Raw genomic sequence first — 16,709 nt, forward strand, 5'->3', positions numbered from 1 at the left:
TGCGAGGGGGGGGGGGGAGCTGGTCCGACTAAACCAATTTTGCCCCGCGCCATGACCAGTGGGACCCATGACCTTGCTGACTCAGCGTTTCAGGTCTCGCCCCACTCCACATCCGCCATCCCTGTTTGGGAACGACCTCAAGGGCTCTAACGACCTGGATATGGAGGTGGAAGTTCCGACAGGTCGTACGAAAACAAGGTTTATTTCAGACTTCACTTGGTAAATGGAAATCAATCACGTATATATACCTTGGAAAAGGGGAAATTAACCGCGTGCATACACTGAAAAAAGAAAGAAAATCAATCAATCAATCACGTATTCCAAATCTGATGGTAATCATGGAAACACGGTGCACATTCCAAATCTGATTTACTATATATATTGTACTATATGATGGCATGTAATAAGCAATTTAAGGAAGGAAACTGGAATATACTTATCACGTAAGTAAATCAAAATTAAAATGGAAGGAAACTATCAATCCGATTCCGATGGCCAACCAAAACTGATCGTCCGGAAAATCATCATCAAAATTCAAACGATCGACGCGCCCCTCCTCCACAATCTCCTCCGATCGTATTAAAGCCCCCAAAATCCTCACCGGCACCGGCACCGGCACAGACCTCGATCTGCATCCATCCATCTCCACGAACCCCTTGTCAGCCACCAAGCGAGCTGCGAGCTGCAAGTTGAACTTGCCATGGAGAGGCTACCGACGTCCCCTGCCATCGCCACGGAACAACCACCGAGGCCGAGGGCCTCCACCCGCAACCGCAAGCGCGCGCCCGTCGTCAAGTCGGACTCGGCGCCGGTGAAGAGGAAGAGATCGCAAAAAGCGCAGGCGCAGCAGCCCGCACCCAAGGCCGTCGGCGACAGCGACTCTATGTTGGTCGGCGAGCCATTCCCCGCCGAGGAGGCGCACAGCAGGTGGCCCAATCGATACATGCGCCAACGCGGCCCAAAGAGGAGGTAACTCATCTATATATACATCCATCTGTCACTTCATTCTACTATATATGCATTTATGTGCTCAAGATGAACAACATTGCGTTGGAGCAGGAACGCCGCCGCCGAAGAGGAGGTGACGGCGAGGTTGCACTACCGATCAGCCAAGGTCGACGACACCATCTACAACATTGGCGACGACGTCTATGTAACGGTACGATATACGTATAACACAGTAATAAACATCACCTCTAGTCTAGTCTCTGAATACTGTCAAAAATGCCCTTCGGATCAGATTAGTCCTGCTATGTATCTAGTTTATTCCATCCATCCTAGTACAAGTCCAGCACTTGTCTTTTTTTCTTTTTTACTTCAGTAGTACTGAAGATTGTTACCTTCACTTATAATTTTACTTACGCACATCGCAGTAATGCAGAGGTCCACGGCAATCCTCCTTTTCTATAACAAGTAATAGTACTAGCTTGATCACCGGTACTAGTAAATTAAAGGCTGCATTTGTACATAGGCCGGAGAAGATCTGCCGGACTACATCGGCAGGATAACAGAGTTCTTTGAGGGCGTCGACAATGGCCGCTACTTAACGTGCCGGTGGTTCTTCCGTCCACAAGACACAGTGATATCCAGCAAGAAACTTGTCCATGACCACACCCACCATCCCAGGCGTGTCTTCTTGTCCGATGAAAGGAATGACAACGACCTTGACTGCATTGTGTCCAAGGTCAAGATCATCCAGGTCGATCCCAAGGTGAGCGCAATTGTTCTTCATCAATCTGTGCTTCCTTATCTATGTAAATGTTTTTCAGTTTTGTCCACACCTTGTTTCAGCTCGACCGAGAAGCCAAGGATCGACTGGTGGCTGACGCGGATTTGTATTTCGATATGTCCTATAACGTCGCCTACTCGTCATTTGAAAACATCACAGCAGGTAATTGATGCATCAAGGGTAAACGTTCGGTTATGTTTTGAAAATATAACAGTACATTGAAGTCGGAAATCTAGTTTTCACTGTGAACTTTTATCCATAAATTTAAACATAATCTACTGAGATATAAAAATTTTGTGGTCCACTAATATAAAATCAAAATCTTTATTATGATAATCCAAGATTTCACTTTCTTGCAGATATTAATGACAACTCTGAGATCTCATTTGATGGTGGAGATAATTCAGAGTCTAACGCTCCAGCAACAAAAGCTACACTTCTGGACCTTTACTCAGGCTGTGGTGGAATGTCCACTGGCTTGTGCTTGGGTGCAGGAATACTTGGTCTTCAGATCGAAACAGTATAGTTTTACCTTATTGTTTTGAAGAACATAAGTGACTAATTTGTCTCCACTACCATTTCTATAAAAAAAATTTAACTTTTTTCCTTGATATTTGTAGCGATGGGCTGTAGATATTAATATCAATGCATGCGAAAGCTTTAAGTGTAACCATCCAAACACAAAGGTATGTCTTACTGCATCTTAAACTTTGTTATCTTGTATAAGTGCTCTATCTTATTTAATAAATATAACTTATTTTCTGTTTTCTGGACGTAGGTTCGTAATGAAAAAGTGGAGGATTTTCTTTCTTTACTAAAGAAATGGTCTTTCCTATGTCACAAGTACATCGATAAACATAATGGTGATGCCTCACCTAGTTTGTTGAAGGATGAAGGGGAAGAACATGAACTTGGAAAAGGCAAGCTTGCCATAGACAAACTTACCGCAATCTGCTATGGTGGCATCGAGAGAGAAAAATGCATATACTTCAAGGTACTCCTCATTCTCATCTTGTTAGCTTGTATTGTTGGTACATTTGTTGCTCCTGTACATGTCATCATAATATAATCTTTTTAACAGGTGCAATGGAACGACCATCGATTCAAGGATTCCTGGGAGCCCATGGAGAAACTCCGGTTAGTATCTAGTCTGAATTTATTTAAGATAAATGTATTTCAAGTGCAATGACTCTGCTTCAATGTTCAGCGCTTACCCAGTGAAAATTAAAGAATTTGTTCAAGAAGGACATAGGGAAAAAATCTTACCACTACCGGTGAGTATTTGATATATTCTTCTTGATAATTTTGGCTAAACACCAGATTCACTAATGGTATTTAATTGTCCTGTCTCATTTAAAGGGTGATGTTGATGTGTTGTGCGGTGGCCCGCCCTGTCAAGGATTGAGCGGGAACAATCGGCACAGAAAATGTGACAAACCCTTGGATGATGACAAGAATAGACAGATTGTCACATTTATGGACATCGTTTCCTTCCTTAAGCCAAAATATGTGCTTATGGAAAACGTCGCGGATATTCTTAAGCTCAATGGTGGTTCTGTTGGTAGGTATGCTTTGAGCCGTTTGGTGGCACTGAACTATCAATCTCGGATGGGGTTGATGGTAGCCGGTTGCTATGGGCTGCCACAGTTTCGAATGCGAATGTTCCTATGGGGAGCCCTACCGACCATGGTTTGTTTTTGTACCTTGTCATTATTAGTGTTCTCTACAACTTTATGGCTCAGATGATTGATATGGTGTATTTGGCTATGCAGGTGCTCCCAAAGTATCCCCTCCCAACACATGACGTAGTAGTACGTGGCGGAGCACCGAGTGCCTTCTCTGTAAGTAAAATTATACTGAAACCAACCCACTAGCAAGTGTAAACATGCATGCTGACCAGATTGATTCTGTTTTGCAGCAAAGTGTTGTTGCATATGATGAAAATCAGAAACCAACCTTGAAGGAGGCTTTGTGTCTTCGTGACGCCATTTCAGACCTGCCCAAGGCAAGTTTCTCCCTAGCCTATACATTTCGTAAAACCTCGACATATCTAACATCATTTGTACATCCAGGTAAGCAACAATGAAGCTGCCGATGAAACTGTGTATAGGGCGAAAGCAGAGACAGACTTCCAGCGCTATATTCGGCTAAGTCGTAAAGGTAACAAGATGAATACGCTCACATTTTTGTTTGTTTGTTTGGGGAAAAAGGACTTGTTATTCACTTTGCAATTCAGTTTCATATATATTTATACCTTCGTAATGGGTTGATTTCTTGCCATATATTCCAAATGTTACAGAGATGCTGGACTACTCATTTGGTGATAACAAAGGTCCCTCGGAAGGTAAGCTCCTCGATCACCGGCCTTTGAAGCTGAACAAAGATGACTATGAGCGTGTGAAGCAAATACCGTATCAGAAGGTAGGCGGCTAGCTGGATATACTTCTCGCTGTTGTTTTTGCGTTGCGTTCTCCCTAGATGACCATATGTTGAACTTTGTGTGTTTTAGGGAGCCAACTTCCGTAACTTGACAGGCGTCAAGGTCGGCCAGGACAATGTTGCGTATATGGATCCTACTGTTAAGCCGCCCTGTCTTGAGTCTGGCAAACCATTGGTGGGTACCCTTCACTGCCCAATTCTTTTTTTCCAATATGACCCAAAGCATTACCAAAAACATAGCAACTGTATATGCAATCTACTAGCTCTTATTATTTATAGAATCTCTAAAGGAAAAAAAAAACTCTTATTAGTTACACCACGTACTTAGTCACATTATTGCTGAAGAGCTTGCTTGTCGTCTACATTTCCAGGTTCCTTACTATGCGCTGAAGTATGTGAAGGGCAAGTCGTTAAAGTGAGTATCGGAGCTGCTTCCGCCACTTAACTTCATTTCTGTAACTGGGCCGTGTTGTCGTCGATGATTTTCTTCTTTGATACATACAAAGTTACATATATACATGCTGTTGTGTTGTAGGCCTTTCGGACGGTTGTGGTGGGACGAGACAGTGCCGACGGTTTTCACCAGAGCAGAATCGCACAACCAGGTCACACTATTTCAAACCTAATTTGTTTCTAGTATATCTCATCTTTTGCTCTCTGTTTTCTAATTTTCAGCTTTCCCCTCCCAGTCCCAAGGGCAGAGTCCCTGAATAAATTTTATTTTGGTGTTTGTCCTGCATTTAGATCATACTACACCCGGAGCAGGCGCGGGTGCTGACGGTGAGGGAGAACGCTCGGCTGCAGGGGTTCCCAGACTACTACCGCATGTACGGCCCCATCAAAGAGCGGTAGGTTCACCAACTGTTTCTTCCTCTGATCACACATACACACATATGTAGACTGAACCTGAACTGAACATTTGCAACTCGTGAATGTTGCTGATGATGCTCGGTTGAGCTTGACAGATACATTCAAGTCGGCAACGCGGTAGCAGTCCCAGTCGCCCGTGCGTTGGGCTATGCACTGGCTCAGGCGTTCCTGCGTAAGACGGAGGGGAACAACAACCCGCTGATCGTGTTGCCCGATGACTTCTCTGACGTGGACGCCATGAGGGCAAGGGCATCGTCATCTCTTGCGGAGGAGCTGGAAGGAGCTTCAGACCTGAGTTCATCCGGGAACTAATCACTAGCTATCATGGTAACTCGTTAGGAGCTGTTGTTATGGTTGATTGCTGATGTTTTCATTCCATTTTTTCGGTGTGGTTACTCTTGGAAACATGCCTGCATGATGATGTCTGGTTCTTGAGTGAACGTTCATTGAGTTTGTGTTGTCTAGAGCTTTCACTATATCAAGAAGAAAAATACAACATATATAACTGTGTGTCAGACCGAAACAGAGCAGCTCCTCTGTTTTTTGCTGGACATCATATATACTCCCCCCGTTCCTAAATGTAAGTCTTTGTAGAGCTTTCACTATAAACCGCATACAGATGTATATAGATGCATTTTAAGTTTAGATTCATTCATTTTGCTTCGTATGTAGTCCACCTAGTAGAACCTTTAGAAAGACTTGTATTTAGGAAAAAAGGGAGTATAACTGAATAATATGAGATAGAGGTGTATTCATCCCATAAAAATTCAGTAGTACAGAGTTGGTCAGTACACATATCTAGTACTCCCTCTGTAAACTAATATAAGAGCGTTTAGATAACTAAACTAGTGATCTAAAAACTCTTATATTAGTTTACGGAGGGAGTAATATTCAGTACTGGAGTGAGTAGTAGTAGTAGTATTTCAGCAAGCAGCAGAGGAGGAGGTGTAACACACAAGAAAACTAGTGTAGAAGAAGCTGCGCAGAGCAGAGCAGAGCACATGCTGTATTCACAAAATCTCATCTTCTCTTGTACTCCTACAGGACATTAATTACTTGTGAACTAAAGAAAATCCCAGTCATCACAGCGTTCTTTCATACAGTGAAACTGATTACTGTCCATAAACACTGGGTGATATACATTTCGGTCCATGAAGCTACCATCACTTGTGTTATGTTGGGGTTCAGAATATAACATATTCGTTCATGTCGGATAATTAGTTTATTCGATCAAATCCATCACCATGCAACCTGCAAAACATGCTGCAACCTCTACTACAGTTTTGGCTCTGGAATTCCTTCAAGAAACTTCAAAAAACAATAACTCTGCAAGACATGTACCAATGTATGCTGTTGAATATATTGTGTCTTGGGCCCACCTCCTAGTTCATCTGTAGAGTTTAGGTTGTGGCCCCCTCTGTACATCATATATACGTGTCTAGTGCACCGATCAATGTATTGTGTTGCACAGCCTATTCTTGTCTTGTACATGGTACCTATCGCAGAAAGATCCTAGCCCTAGCCGCCGCCGCCACCGATCCCTCCGGTCGCCGCCGACGTTGCTCTTCGCCACCGGCCTCCTTAGCCGCCACCGCCGCCGGTCATCGTTGCGCCCTCCGCTTCCGCACCTCCCTCCCTACCCCGCGCTGCTCCTCCCTCTCCACCCCGCGCCACCCCTACCCACCGCCTCACCCTTACCCGCCCGCTCCACCTGAGTTGCACCCACACCCGACCCGCCCTGAACCCTAGCTACTCCACCCGCGCCGCGCCCCTATCCCCTTGCTGCGCCATGAGCTCCTCTTCCTCCACCGTCTCTAACCCCTTCGCTGGTCCCGATGTCACCCTCGTCAGTGATCTCAACATCCACGAGCGTGTTCCGGTGGTGCTTGATCAATCCACCGCGTCCTAGTCCGCCTGGAAGCGGTACTTCTCCTTGGTGTTTCGCGAGTACCTGCTCCACGGCCACATCGACGGCACCGTGGACTCGAGCCTCATGTTTCACGACGAGGAATGGATGATCCTCGATGCCACCATCATCTGCTGGTTCTACCTTACCATCTCCAACAACCTCTTCCATACGGTGGTGGATGATGACGACGATGCCTACGCCATCTGGACCAAACTCAACTGCCTCTTTACCGACAACAAACTGCAGCGCAAGGTCCTTTATGGCAGCAATTTGTTCGACAGTAATTTGTTCATCCACCGTATTATTTGCCTTCAAGAGAGAAGCCTCTAGTGAAACCTATGCCCACAGGGTCTATTTTTCATTATATATTTTCAGATCTATAAATCAAAAATACCAAAAATATCTAGCTGAGTTTTATTTACTTTTATTTTGTTTTATATTTTAGCAATTTTTTATACCTATCTCTATCAGATCTCACCTTTTGCAATGATCGTCGGCGCCATTTGCAGGTTTTGGCCTTGCGGCCTGATGCCGCCGCCCACTGTGTTGCCGGTGACCATCTCTTTCCCGTGAGCTTCGGCGCCTGGATGCGGGAGTCGCCGGACTAGCTGGCCATCGCACATTTTTTTCCTTCTGATTCTTGCCCAAATTCCTTCTCCCACTATGTTGCCGGCGACAATCTCTTTCTCGCGAGCTTCGGCGCCTGGATGCGGGAGTCGCCGTGCCTAGCTGGCCATCGCACATAGATTTTTTTTCTCCTTCATGATTCTTGCCCACAATTCCTTCTTCTCTTATTTAGAGTACGGGATCATGCCATGCATGTTATTCCTTGGTTTCCACCATTGCTTACTGATTCTTGCCCACAATCCCACCTCTTAATTAAGCAAGGAGCTTGCCGTTTGATGTGATTCCTTGGTTCCCTCCTTAACATGCATGGTATGATTCCCAAGCTACTTGTTGGGACTATTCTACGCGAACTATAAGAACTGGTGGAATTCAATTCAGTGAAAAAGGCTGAGGTGTGACTATTTCATCCTCTTGTTGGGACTATTTTACTTTCTTCCGTCTTTACAAGAACCCTTTCTAGATGGGCTGGTTCGTTTGTGGAAATGGTTTGTGTTGTGAGAAAAGAACAGATTCTGATATGAAGAGTAAGAAAATATTCAATTAATACATAAATGAGTTTATCGTCGAACAAAGTTATTTTTTTGAAAAGTTATTGTAGATATATATATTCAAAAAAAGTTTTGTTTTCCAAATTTGACTTCTGTTTCAGAACATGTAGACTTATACATATATAGATACCGGGGACATATAGTGCCAGGGACCAAACGCCCGCCTCCGGCGTTCTAGCTAGTTGGCCACCATCTATATATTTTGGACACGAGGATCCGGGTTCTTTTTGTTTTCGAGAATGCAAATAAGAATTGTTATGATCGTATCTCCCAATGCATCTTATCCGGTTTAGTTATTGGTCAGGTAACCGGAAAAAAAATCTTATAAGAGGAAAATATAAGCCGGGTGATGAAATACAAAAGAGTGTATTAATGAAGATAGTAGATTTGTTTCCTCAAAACAAAAACCAAAAGAGGAAAAGGATGAATGAAGTCAAAAATAAAAGTAACAAAAAATAAATGAATGGAATGAAAAATAAAAATGGAAGTTGGAGGTGCGGGGAATCGAACCCCGTGCCTCTCGCATGCGAAGCGAGCGCTCTACCATATGAGCTACACCTTTTCATCATGTAGCACAAATTAGGCCCGTGTTTGGCTCTAGACTCTGAGTGATTCTCCTCATGCGTTGACAACGGAAGAAACCATGGATACAAATTTCTCCTAGCTAGTTGATTCCATGGTACACATTTCATGATTTCTAGACCGGCAATTTTTGCTTCAACGCGAGTGGGAAAAGTTTAAGCTGACCTACTGCTCCCACTAATTACACCATGAAATTAGCAAAGCATCTCGTCAATTGAACAGAAGCAATTAGTTGGTAACTGATCACGCGTCCCGAGGTAACAAGAAACGGGGGTGTAGCTCATATGGTAGAGCGCTCGCTTCGCATGCGAGAGGCACGGGGTTCGATTCCCCGCACCTCCATTCTCCTTTCCTTTTTTTATTTTTTGGCTTTTTCATTTCACCACCCATTCCTTTTTTGTACCAAACAAAATTATTTTAGGGCTATCTGATATTTCATTTGTTTTGGACGAAACATATATGCCGGCTATGATGCATAGGGGTGGTACGAAGTTGTGTCTAAACATGCCTAGAAAATGTGGCTGCATCCGTGATAATAATTTATATCGTGGTTGACTCAGAGTTCGTTGTCGATGTGACCATCTTTATCGATCTTTGGAGGAAGGACCAAAGTGAGTGGCCGTCCCACACTGCTAGAACCCTGGCCTCATGATACATTGCATGGCATGACTCAGAAAGCCGTTTCCGGCGATGGTGTGCCCTCGGTTCAGGGCTTGGTGGTTTGTGGCGTCTTCCTTTGCTGTTCGTCTCGGCGGTGGCGGTCGGCGGCTGGTGTTGACTCTTTCTACGTTAAGGGCCCCCGGGACCGGATTGTACTTTCTCTTTCTTTGGGGGTCTTTTCGCATTTGTGTTGGGACACCTAGGTTCTCTCGTGGTCTCTCGGCGATGCTGCGTATGTGCTATGTTTGTAACCTTTGCTGGTTAATGAGTTATGCAGTTATCCTCAAAAAAAAAAAACGTCGTAAAAGTCATTTATGTGGTAGCACTGCTTGCGCGTGGGGATGCCACCGAAATCTGCTTTCAAATTAAAGATTAAGGTGCTACCGCCGTAGACGATGCCGTAGAAACTATCCATGGACATCCTCGTCTGATCTGCTCTGCCCTGCCTTCCCTTCCGTGCTAGCGACCCAGTTTGTGGTACCGTTAGGTGGCTCTGCAAGGTCAACATCGGCATGGCTGCAGAGGGAGCAACACAAGTCGATGATGGCTGTCGCGTCCCTCTGCAGACGGCGTTGCGCCATGAACTGCAGACGGCGTTGAAGCGGACAAAGTCGGCGCCGTGCTGCAGACGGCCGGAGACCTCGAGAAGCAGAAGCAGATCTGGCGGCTAACATTGGGCGTGGCGGAACCAGACGTGCGCGAGGGAATGCACATCACGGAGGCGAGCAAATAGGCAACCATGCGGCCGCTACTGGATTTTGGCCATATGTGTGGGTCTTCCGGTTTTGGCATGATTTCGTTCAGTTTTTTTCTTTTGTTTTTCTCTATCTACTAGTTCTTTCCAGGCTTGCTTTGTAATTTGTGAACACTTATCTAAACTGTGAATATTTTTCGAGAATTCATGAATATAATTGAAATTCTTCAAGTTTTTATGATTCAATCTTTTTTCAAAATTGTGAATTTTTTCAAAAATCCCTGAAGTTTTTTTCATATTATGGATTTTTTTTAAAATTTACAAATATTTTTCTAGTCAATCATTTTTTTTCTAAAAAATCGTGGCCATTTAAAAAAATTATGAATAGTCATAAACTCATGAAAATCTTTTAAAATTTGGAAAAAATGCATATTCGTGAAGATTTTTTTACATTTATGAACATTGTTTGAATTCATAAATAAATTTTAGAATTTCTCAACATAGTCGCAAATTCACAAAAAAATATTTTTTTAACGTTTTTACATTTTTTAAAGAGTGTGTAATGGGATGTTGGTTCCAATATCACCATGCATGACCCACAACCCAACCAAACCCTTATAGTCAAGGTCCACTTTGAGGAAAAAACTTTAGAGCTCTCCTAGGGCTTTATTCCAAGGGGGCTTAGTAATTGTACTAGAGGTTGGGCGTGCTTTGCTACATCGTTGGTGTTGTTGGATTTCTTTAAAAAACACAAACTGTTTCAAAATATAAGGTGTATGACTTTTCTGAAAAGGCAAACTATTTAAGTTTGATCAAATCAAAATCCATGATATCAAACTGGTACGATAGATTCATCATGAAATCAATTTCCATTCTTTTTTGTTTAATATTGTGGATGTCATTTTTTTTGCTCTGAACTTGGTCAAAGTTAAACAAATTTGATTTTCCAAAAGAACTAATACCCCTTATATGTTAAAACTTATCGAATATTTAGCTTGGCGGTTGAGAGATATGATTACTGTGTTTATTTTTATTTATAATGTGGTGATTTGATGGGACTTACATAGTGTGGTATGTGTCATCCCTTAGCCAACGTATATTTATATGGGGAAATTTCTGCCTACGTATATTTATACGAGGAAATTTCCGTGTCAGTGGTTGCATGTACTATATTGGTGCTATAATATCACATGATTGCTTTCTTTTTTCTAGGTGGTGGGAAGGTGCACAAGATTAATATGTTTTATAGGACGATTGTTGCCGTTTGATTTGAAAAATTATTGGCTAGGTGAAAATCGTGAATCAAATTCGAAATTGAATACCTCAACTGAAAGAAAGAGCTTCAAATTAAATAACATATAGAATTAAAATAATTAAATGCAAGAGCTCCTTGAGAAATCATTGACCTGGTCAAAATTGGCTGACCCAATCCTAATTTGAAGACCCAATTAATTGTGATGGCTAAAAAATTAGAAAACATAGTATATAGTATAAAAAATTGAATGAGGGAGCTTTGAGAAATTGTTGACCCGATCAAAATCGGGTAACCCAATTTCAGTTGGAGACCTCAATTGAATGTGTGCACTTTAAAATTATGGAGCTTAGTGTTATCGAGGATAAGATATAATTGTTTATTACCCATAGCAAATATAATTTTGTATTTTGTGATTATTTATCAAATTTTTGGGAATATTTTATAAAAGTCGTATCATTTAAAAACTGTGAACAATTATATAACTTGTGAACGCTTTTTAGAATTCATAAATAATTTTTCATATTTAGGAGAACTTTTAATTTATGACTATTGTTTAAATTCACTAATATCTTTTCTAAAATCAACATTATTGGAAATTAAAAATAGAAAATTGTAATTATGTTTAACTTTCTAGACAAGTGTTCTAATGGAATGTAAGTTTCAATACTATAATGCGGTCACATTGCAGTTGGGCCCAACACTTGATTGTGTGTGAAGTGAGGAACATGGAACTACCCCGGCAAAATTACTTAACCCACAACCAACCACCCTATAGTTGCGGCCACGTTGAAGGCGTGTAGTTGCAGTCGAGGGCCAACACTTGCAGTTGCATGTCTAGTGATGGACATGCAATTTTTTTTTGCGGGGTTAAAAGGATTTCATTGCTCAACTGTTGGAATATTCGTTCCTACATAGCAGAGGAACGTCTGCAGGTCCAGAGCGCAACCAAACTGTAGTTCGGCCCTTCGATCGTCCGAAAACAGCAAGTATGTGGCTAACAACGTTCTGATTCCTACTTGCATGAGCAATAGAGATATCCCTTTCACCAAAGAGCCTCTTAATATCCTGAACTATCATTCTATGTGGCGATCTGTCAAGGGTAGGCGACTTGATCAACTTGATCGCATCCATGCAGTCCATCTCGACATGTAATTGCTCAACAGAGAATGCTAATTTCACAACCCACACCCAACTTCGAGTTGTAGTCGCATTGAAGCTGTGCATTTGTAGTCATGGCCAGCACCTGCAGTTGCGTGTCTAGTTGCGGACATGCATCTAGCCACCCGACAAAAGCCAATTTCTGCAACTTGACCACTGCCAGCCGCAGTCGAGTTGGAGGTGTCCAGTTGCAGTCATGGGCAACACTTGTTGTTGTGTGTCTAGCAAATCTAGTGGCGTGCATGCAACCCCCACCCCACCCCTCCCATAATACCACTTTCGCAAACTGCAACCTTGCAACACGTGAATTGCGCATTAGGACGTGCGATGAGCGTGTTTTTCTAACAAGAAAAAGACAATATCCACTACTCCTTCCATGGCAAAATCAGACCAAAACGAAAATTAAAGCAACTCCTTAAAGGAAAACGGAAATGATGGATAACAAGACCAAAACGAAAATAAAAGAAAGCAAGACTTCGTGGCCCAATGGATAAGGCGCTGGTCTACGAAACCAGAGATTCTGGGTTCGATCCCCAGCGGAGTCGCACCTTTTTCTTCTTTTTTTCCTCTTCTCTAACAAAACGGGCCACCCTCTATAAGAAAACTATCAGAAACGGGCCGAAGGCGCAGAAACGGCCCACGTACAACCTGCGGGCCTCGCTACTTCGCCTAGCATATGAGTGAGTCGCACCTTCTTTGTGGGTGCACCCCTAAAAAAACAATTTCTTCTTTGTGGGTGCTGCATAGGATTTTTTTTAGCATCAGTACAGACACAAGCGCTCATATACACGCGCATACACTCATCCCTATGAACGCGCACACACACCCTACCCTTATGAGCATCTCCGAAAGACTGAGCCGACATATCATCTTGAGATTTACGAAGTCACCGTAGGCGCCTTGTCGTCGACGGGAACGTCTCCTCCCACTGAAAGCGCATCGCCGGAAATCCTGAAATAAATCCAGAAATAATGCGAGCACCAGGATTTGAACCCTGGTGGGTTGGGATACCACTGTCCACCTAACCAACTCAACCACAGGCTGATTCGCAGGGTGCTGCATAGGATATGAGTGCATCTAAAACCCCAGCGGAGTCGCACCTTTTTCTTCTTTTTTTCCTCTTCTCTAACAAAACGGGCCACCCTCTATAAGAAAACTATCAGAAACGGGCCGAAAGCGCAGAAACGGCCCACGTACAACCTGCGGGCCTCGCTACTTCGCCTAGCATATGAGTGAGTCGCACCTTCTTTGTGGGTGCACCCCTAAAAAAACAATTTCTTCTTTGTGGGTGCTGCATAGGATTTTTTTTAGCATCAGTACAGACACAAGCGCTCATATACACGCGCATACACTTATCCCTATGAACGCGCACACACACCCTACCCCTATGAGCATCTCCGAAAGACTGAGCCGACATATCATCTTGAGATTTACGAAGTCACCGTAGGCGCCTTGTCGTCGACGGGAACGTCTCCTCCCACTGAAAGCGCATCGCCGGAAATCCTGAAATAAATCCAGGAATAATGCGAGCACCAGGATTTGAACCCTGGTGGGTTGGGATACCACTGTCCACCTAACCAACTCAACCACAGGCTGATTCGCAGGGTGCTGCATAGGATATGAGTGCATCTAAAACACATGGTGCATGTTTTTTTTTTTGTAAGTTCAAAAAACCAGATCTTTATGGCTTGAAAATTTTCAGATTTTTGCGTGCATGCACACATAGCAATGCAATATAACGGGCCAAAATTTCAACATTATACATGTTTGGATGTGAAAGATACAAAAACTGCAGAATACATGCAAATTAGGGGCTTATTATTTGTTGTTTCAGGGCCGAAAATTGGACTTTTTTTGTGCATCACATAATACAACGTATTATTGAATGAAATTTCACAAGTACCTAGACCACAAGCATGCGTATTCATGTAAAAAAAATCAAATCTTTTAGGCACCTTTCTTGAGCAGTTCAAAATAACGTGCTATGCTGCCCCCGTCCTCAGAAATTCCGTTTCAACGATTGCATGCATTATAAGTGTGTGTGTACTCTATTTCTAAATAAAAAACTGGAATAGACACAATCAAGTGAAGCCCAAATGTCTTATTCAAGTTTTGCTCCCGTGCAACATTTGAACCCAGTGACCTCATCCACGTCTCCTTTTCTCTGTGGGTGCGCCGGATTTTTTCTTTTGAGGGAATCATTTTCCTATAACATGTGTTAAAGTTACTCTGATTTTGGGTGCACGACATGTGGGCCCATTAGGTGTATGCCCCACATGTCATAATAGATCGAAAGTCAGGTGGTAGCTCAATTTGCCTCCCTATTAAAGGCGAGTAACACCAGCACACTAATTGTAAGAAGCCACGCCACGGCCACGGGGGCTAATTTTCGACAACAAATTGAAAAATAATTAAGCATGGACGGCAGCCTTAGATCATCAATCAAATACGTAAAAGCTAAGAAGTAAGAATGATTACGTAGTTATGATCAAGAGCCTCATCTCATCTTATAGTAGTAGAAACACATATACATATAGCGTACGTTGGTACAATTAATCAATATGCATGCATGAGCATGACACGTCCGGTCTGACCCATCAACAATCCACCCAAACTCGCAAGAACAGCGATATGGAGCTAGCTTAATTAGTTGACGGTGACCTTTCCGACCATGCCGGCCCCGGCGTGGGGCTCGCAGTAGAAGCCGTAGGTGCCGGGCACGGTGAGGGTGACGGAGAAGGTCTCGCCGGGGGCGTTGAGGTACTCCTCCTGGGAGATCTTGGAGACGTCCACGCCGGAGGGCACGGCGTCCTCGTCGAACACCACGTTGTGCGGGTACCCGGCGTTGTTCTTGAAGGTGATGGTCTCGCCGGCCTTGACGCTGAAGTCGTTGGGCTCGAACACCAGCACGCCGCCGTTGGCGCCCAGGAGCACGTCCTGCGCCATCGCCGACCCGCCCAGCAGCATCGCGCTGGCCGCCACGGCCACGGCCGCGCTCGCGGCCTTCTTGCCCAGGGACGCGCGCACCACCATCCTGCTGCTGCGCATGGGGGTGGCGGCGAAGGAAGGGACGGACACCGCTGCCGAGGAGAGGGCGGCCATGGCTGCTGCTAGTTAGCAAGTGGGAGTGGTTGGCTAGGAAAGAGTACGTAGGTAGATAGAGCTAGCTAGGCAAGGCAAGGCGAGGTGTGGTTGGTTTTATACGCAGGGGAGGTGGAAGATTGCATTGTGTGGTCGTGGTGAACGGTAACCAAATCTGGATGCCGGCGCCTGATTGGCTGCTGCCTCTCCATCCGGATGAGGTGAGGTCCTTGGCTTGCATGTCATCCATATATCCACCCATGTCCTACTGTCCTCATATATATGGTCCACAAATGCATCATCCCCTCCTCGTGTTGTCCACAGCTGCAACGTATGTACATGCATGCACATTCACTCGACTCCACTATTTATGTATCATCATCAATTCAATTCATTCTATGGTATAATACCTCGATCATTGACTGGGGTATCTTACTGTCCGAAGAACAAACATGGGTACTGTTTTAGATAAAAATTGTGGCTATTTCCATCGGGAATCAAAAAAAATTTCATAGCAAAATGATGGGGATGAGGTCATATCCGGATTGTGCCAGGTGGCAATCTACACGGCAACCCCAGCCTATTTGAGACGATTAGCCTTTGAGATACCATGCATGCGTTGATGGCCCCACCAACCGAGAACGGAAGACGATATTCAATGACAAATTACTACTCCCTCCGTTTCATAATGTAGTGCATATAAATTTCTGAAAAGTCAAACTACAATACCAAATATATACAACATGAAAATACGTCTTGTGGTGTATATAATGATATGTATGAGAGTTGCGTTTCGGTGCCCGGGTGCATCTGCACCCGGTCAAAAACAAATTCGTAAAAATTTCAGAAAAATTCAAAAAATTTCAAAAAAAATTGGGTGGTAGAAAATTTGATGCGTGAGGTACGCTTCAGTTTTCAAAATATTTGGACTTCTGTGCAGCTCTCAGCAAAAAAGACAAATCAGACCAGAACAGTATATGAACAGTACACATTTTTACAGACCTCCGATTTGTCTTTTTTGCTGAGAGCTGCACAGAAGTCCAAATGTTTTGGAAATTGGAGCATACCTCACGCATCAAATTGTCCACCACCCCAATTGTTTTTGGAATTTTTTGAATTTTTTTAGTATTTATTTTGATTTTTTTCGTGAGCGCAGG

The 16,709-nt window shown here is 43.6% G+C and overlaps 2 protein-coding genes and 2 non-coding genes across 4 annotated transcripts; 3 read left to right on the forward strand and 1 right to left on the reverse strand.

Moving 5' to 3' along the window:
- The first annotated feature begins 700 nt into the window (after window positions 1-700).
- Window positions 701-5,495, forward strand: LOC119284473 (DNA (cytosine-5)-methyltransferase CMT3-like). The gene is made up of 19 exons (XM_037563577.1): window positions 701-969; window positions 1,060-1,159; window positions 1,472-1,711; window positions 1,792-1,891; window positions 2,089-2,249; window positions 2,350-2,415; window positions 2,508-2,723; window positions 2,811-2,866; window positions 2,937-3,003; window positions 3,089-3,418; window positions 3,502-3,570; window positions 3,648-3,734; window positions 3,802-3,889; window positions 4,029-4,150; window positions 4,239-4,343; window positions 4,540-4,583; window positions 4,704-4,773; window positions 4,913-5,016; window positions 5,134-5,495. The coding sequence occupies exons 1-19, from the start codon at window positions 701-703 to the stop codon at window positions 5,348-5,350; spliced, it is 2,511 nt and encodes an 836-aa protein (XP_037419474.1). The 3' UTR covers window positions 5,351-5,495.
- Window positions 5,496-8,973: 3,478 nt separating this feature from the next.
- On the forward strand, window positions 8,974-9,046 carry TRNAA-CGC. Its single transcript has one exon. It is a non-coding gene; the product is annotated as a tRNA-Ala (tRNA).
- Window positions 9,047-12,943: 3,897 nt separating this feature from the next.
- Window positions 12,944-13,016, forward strand: TRNAR-ACG. The gene has a single exon. It is a non-coding gene; the product is annotated as a tRNA-Arg (tRNA).
- Window positions 13,017-14,945: 1,929 nt separating this feature from the next.
- LOC119288465 (plastocyanin, chloroplastic) lies at window positions 14,946-15,643 on the reverse strand. The gene has a single exon (XM_037568083.1). The coding sequence runs from the start codon at window positions 15,571-15,573 to the stop codon at window positions 15,118-15,120; it is 456 nt and encodes a 151-aa protein (XP_037423980.1). The 5' UTR covers window positions 15,574-15,643; the 3' UTR covers window positions 14,946-15,117.
- Window positions 15,644-16,709: the final 1,066 nt, after the last annotated feature.

This window comes from Triticum dicoccoides, chromosome 4A (genome assembly GCF_002162155.2).
Source record: "Triticum dicoccoides isolate Atlit2015 ecotype Zavitan chromosome 4A, WEW_v2.0, whole genome shotgun sequence".
Lineage (NCBI taxonomy): Eukaryota > Viridiplantae > Streptophyta > Magnoliopsida > Poales > Poaceae > Triticum > Triticum dicoccoides.

Bases quoted from the DNA above. Each gene is read 5' to 3' on its own strand.
- LOC119284473 (XM_037563577.1), top strand. From the start codon at position 701: ATGGAGAGGCTACCGACGTCCCCTGCCATCGCCACGGAACAACCACCG. The intron at 970-1,059 runs GTAACTCATCTA...GCGTTGGAGCAG, and splicing joins CAACGCGGCCCAAAGAGGAG to GAACGCCGCCGCCGAAGAGG. The intron at 4,774-4,912 runs GTCACACTATTT...TCCTGCATTTAG, and splicing joins GAGCAGAATCGCACAACCAG to ATCATACTACACCCGGAGCA.
- LOC119288465 (XM_037568083.1), bottom strand. From the start codon at position 15,573: ATGGCCGCCCTCTCCTCGGCAGCGGTGTCCGTCCCTTCCTTCGCCGCC.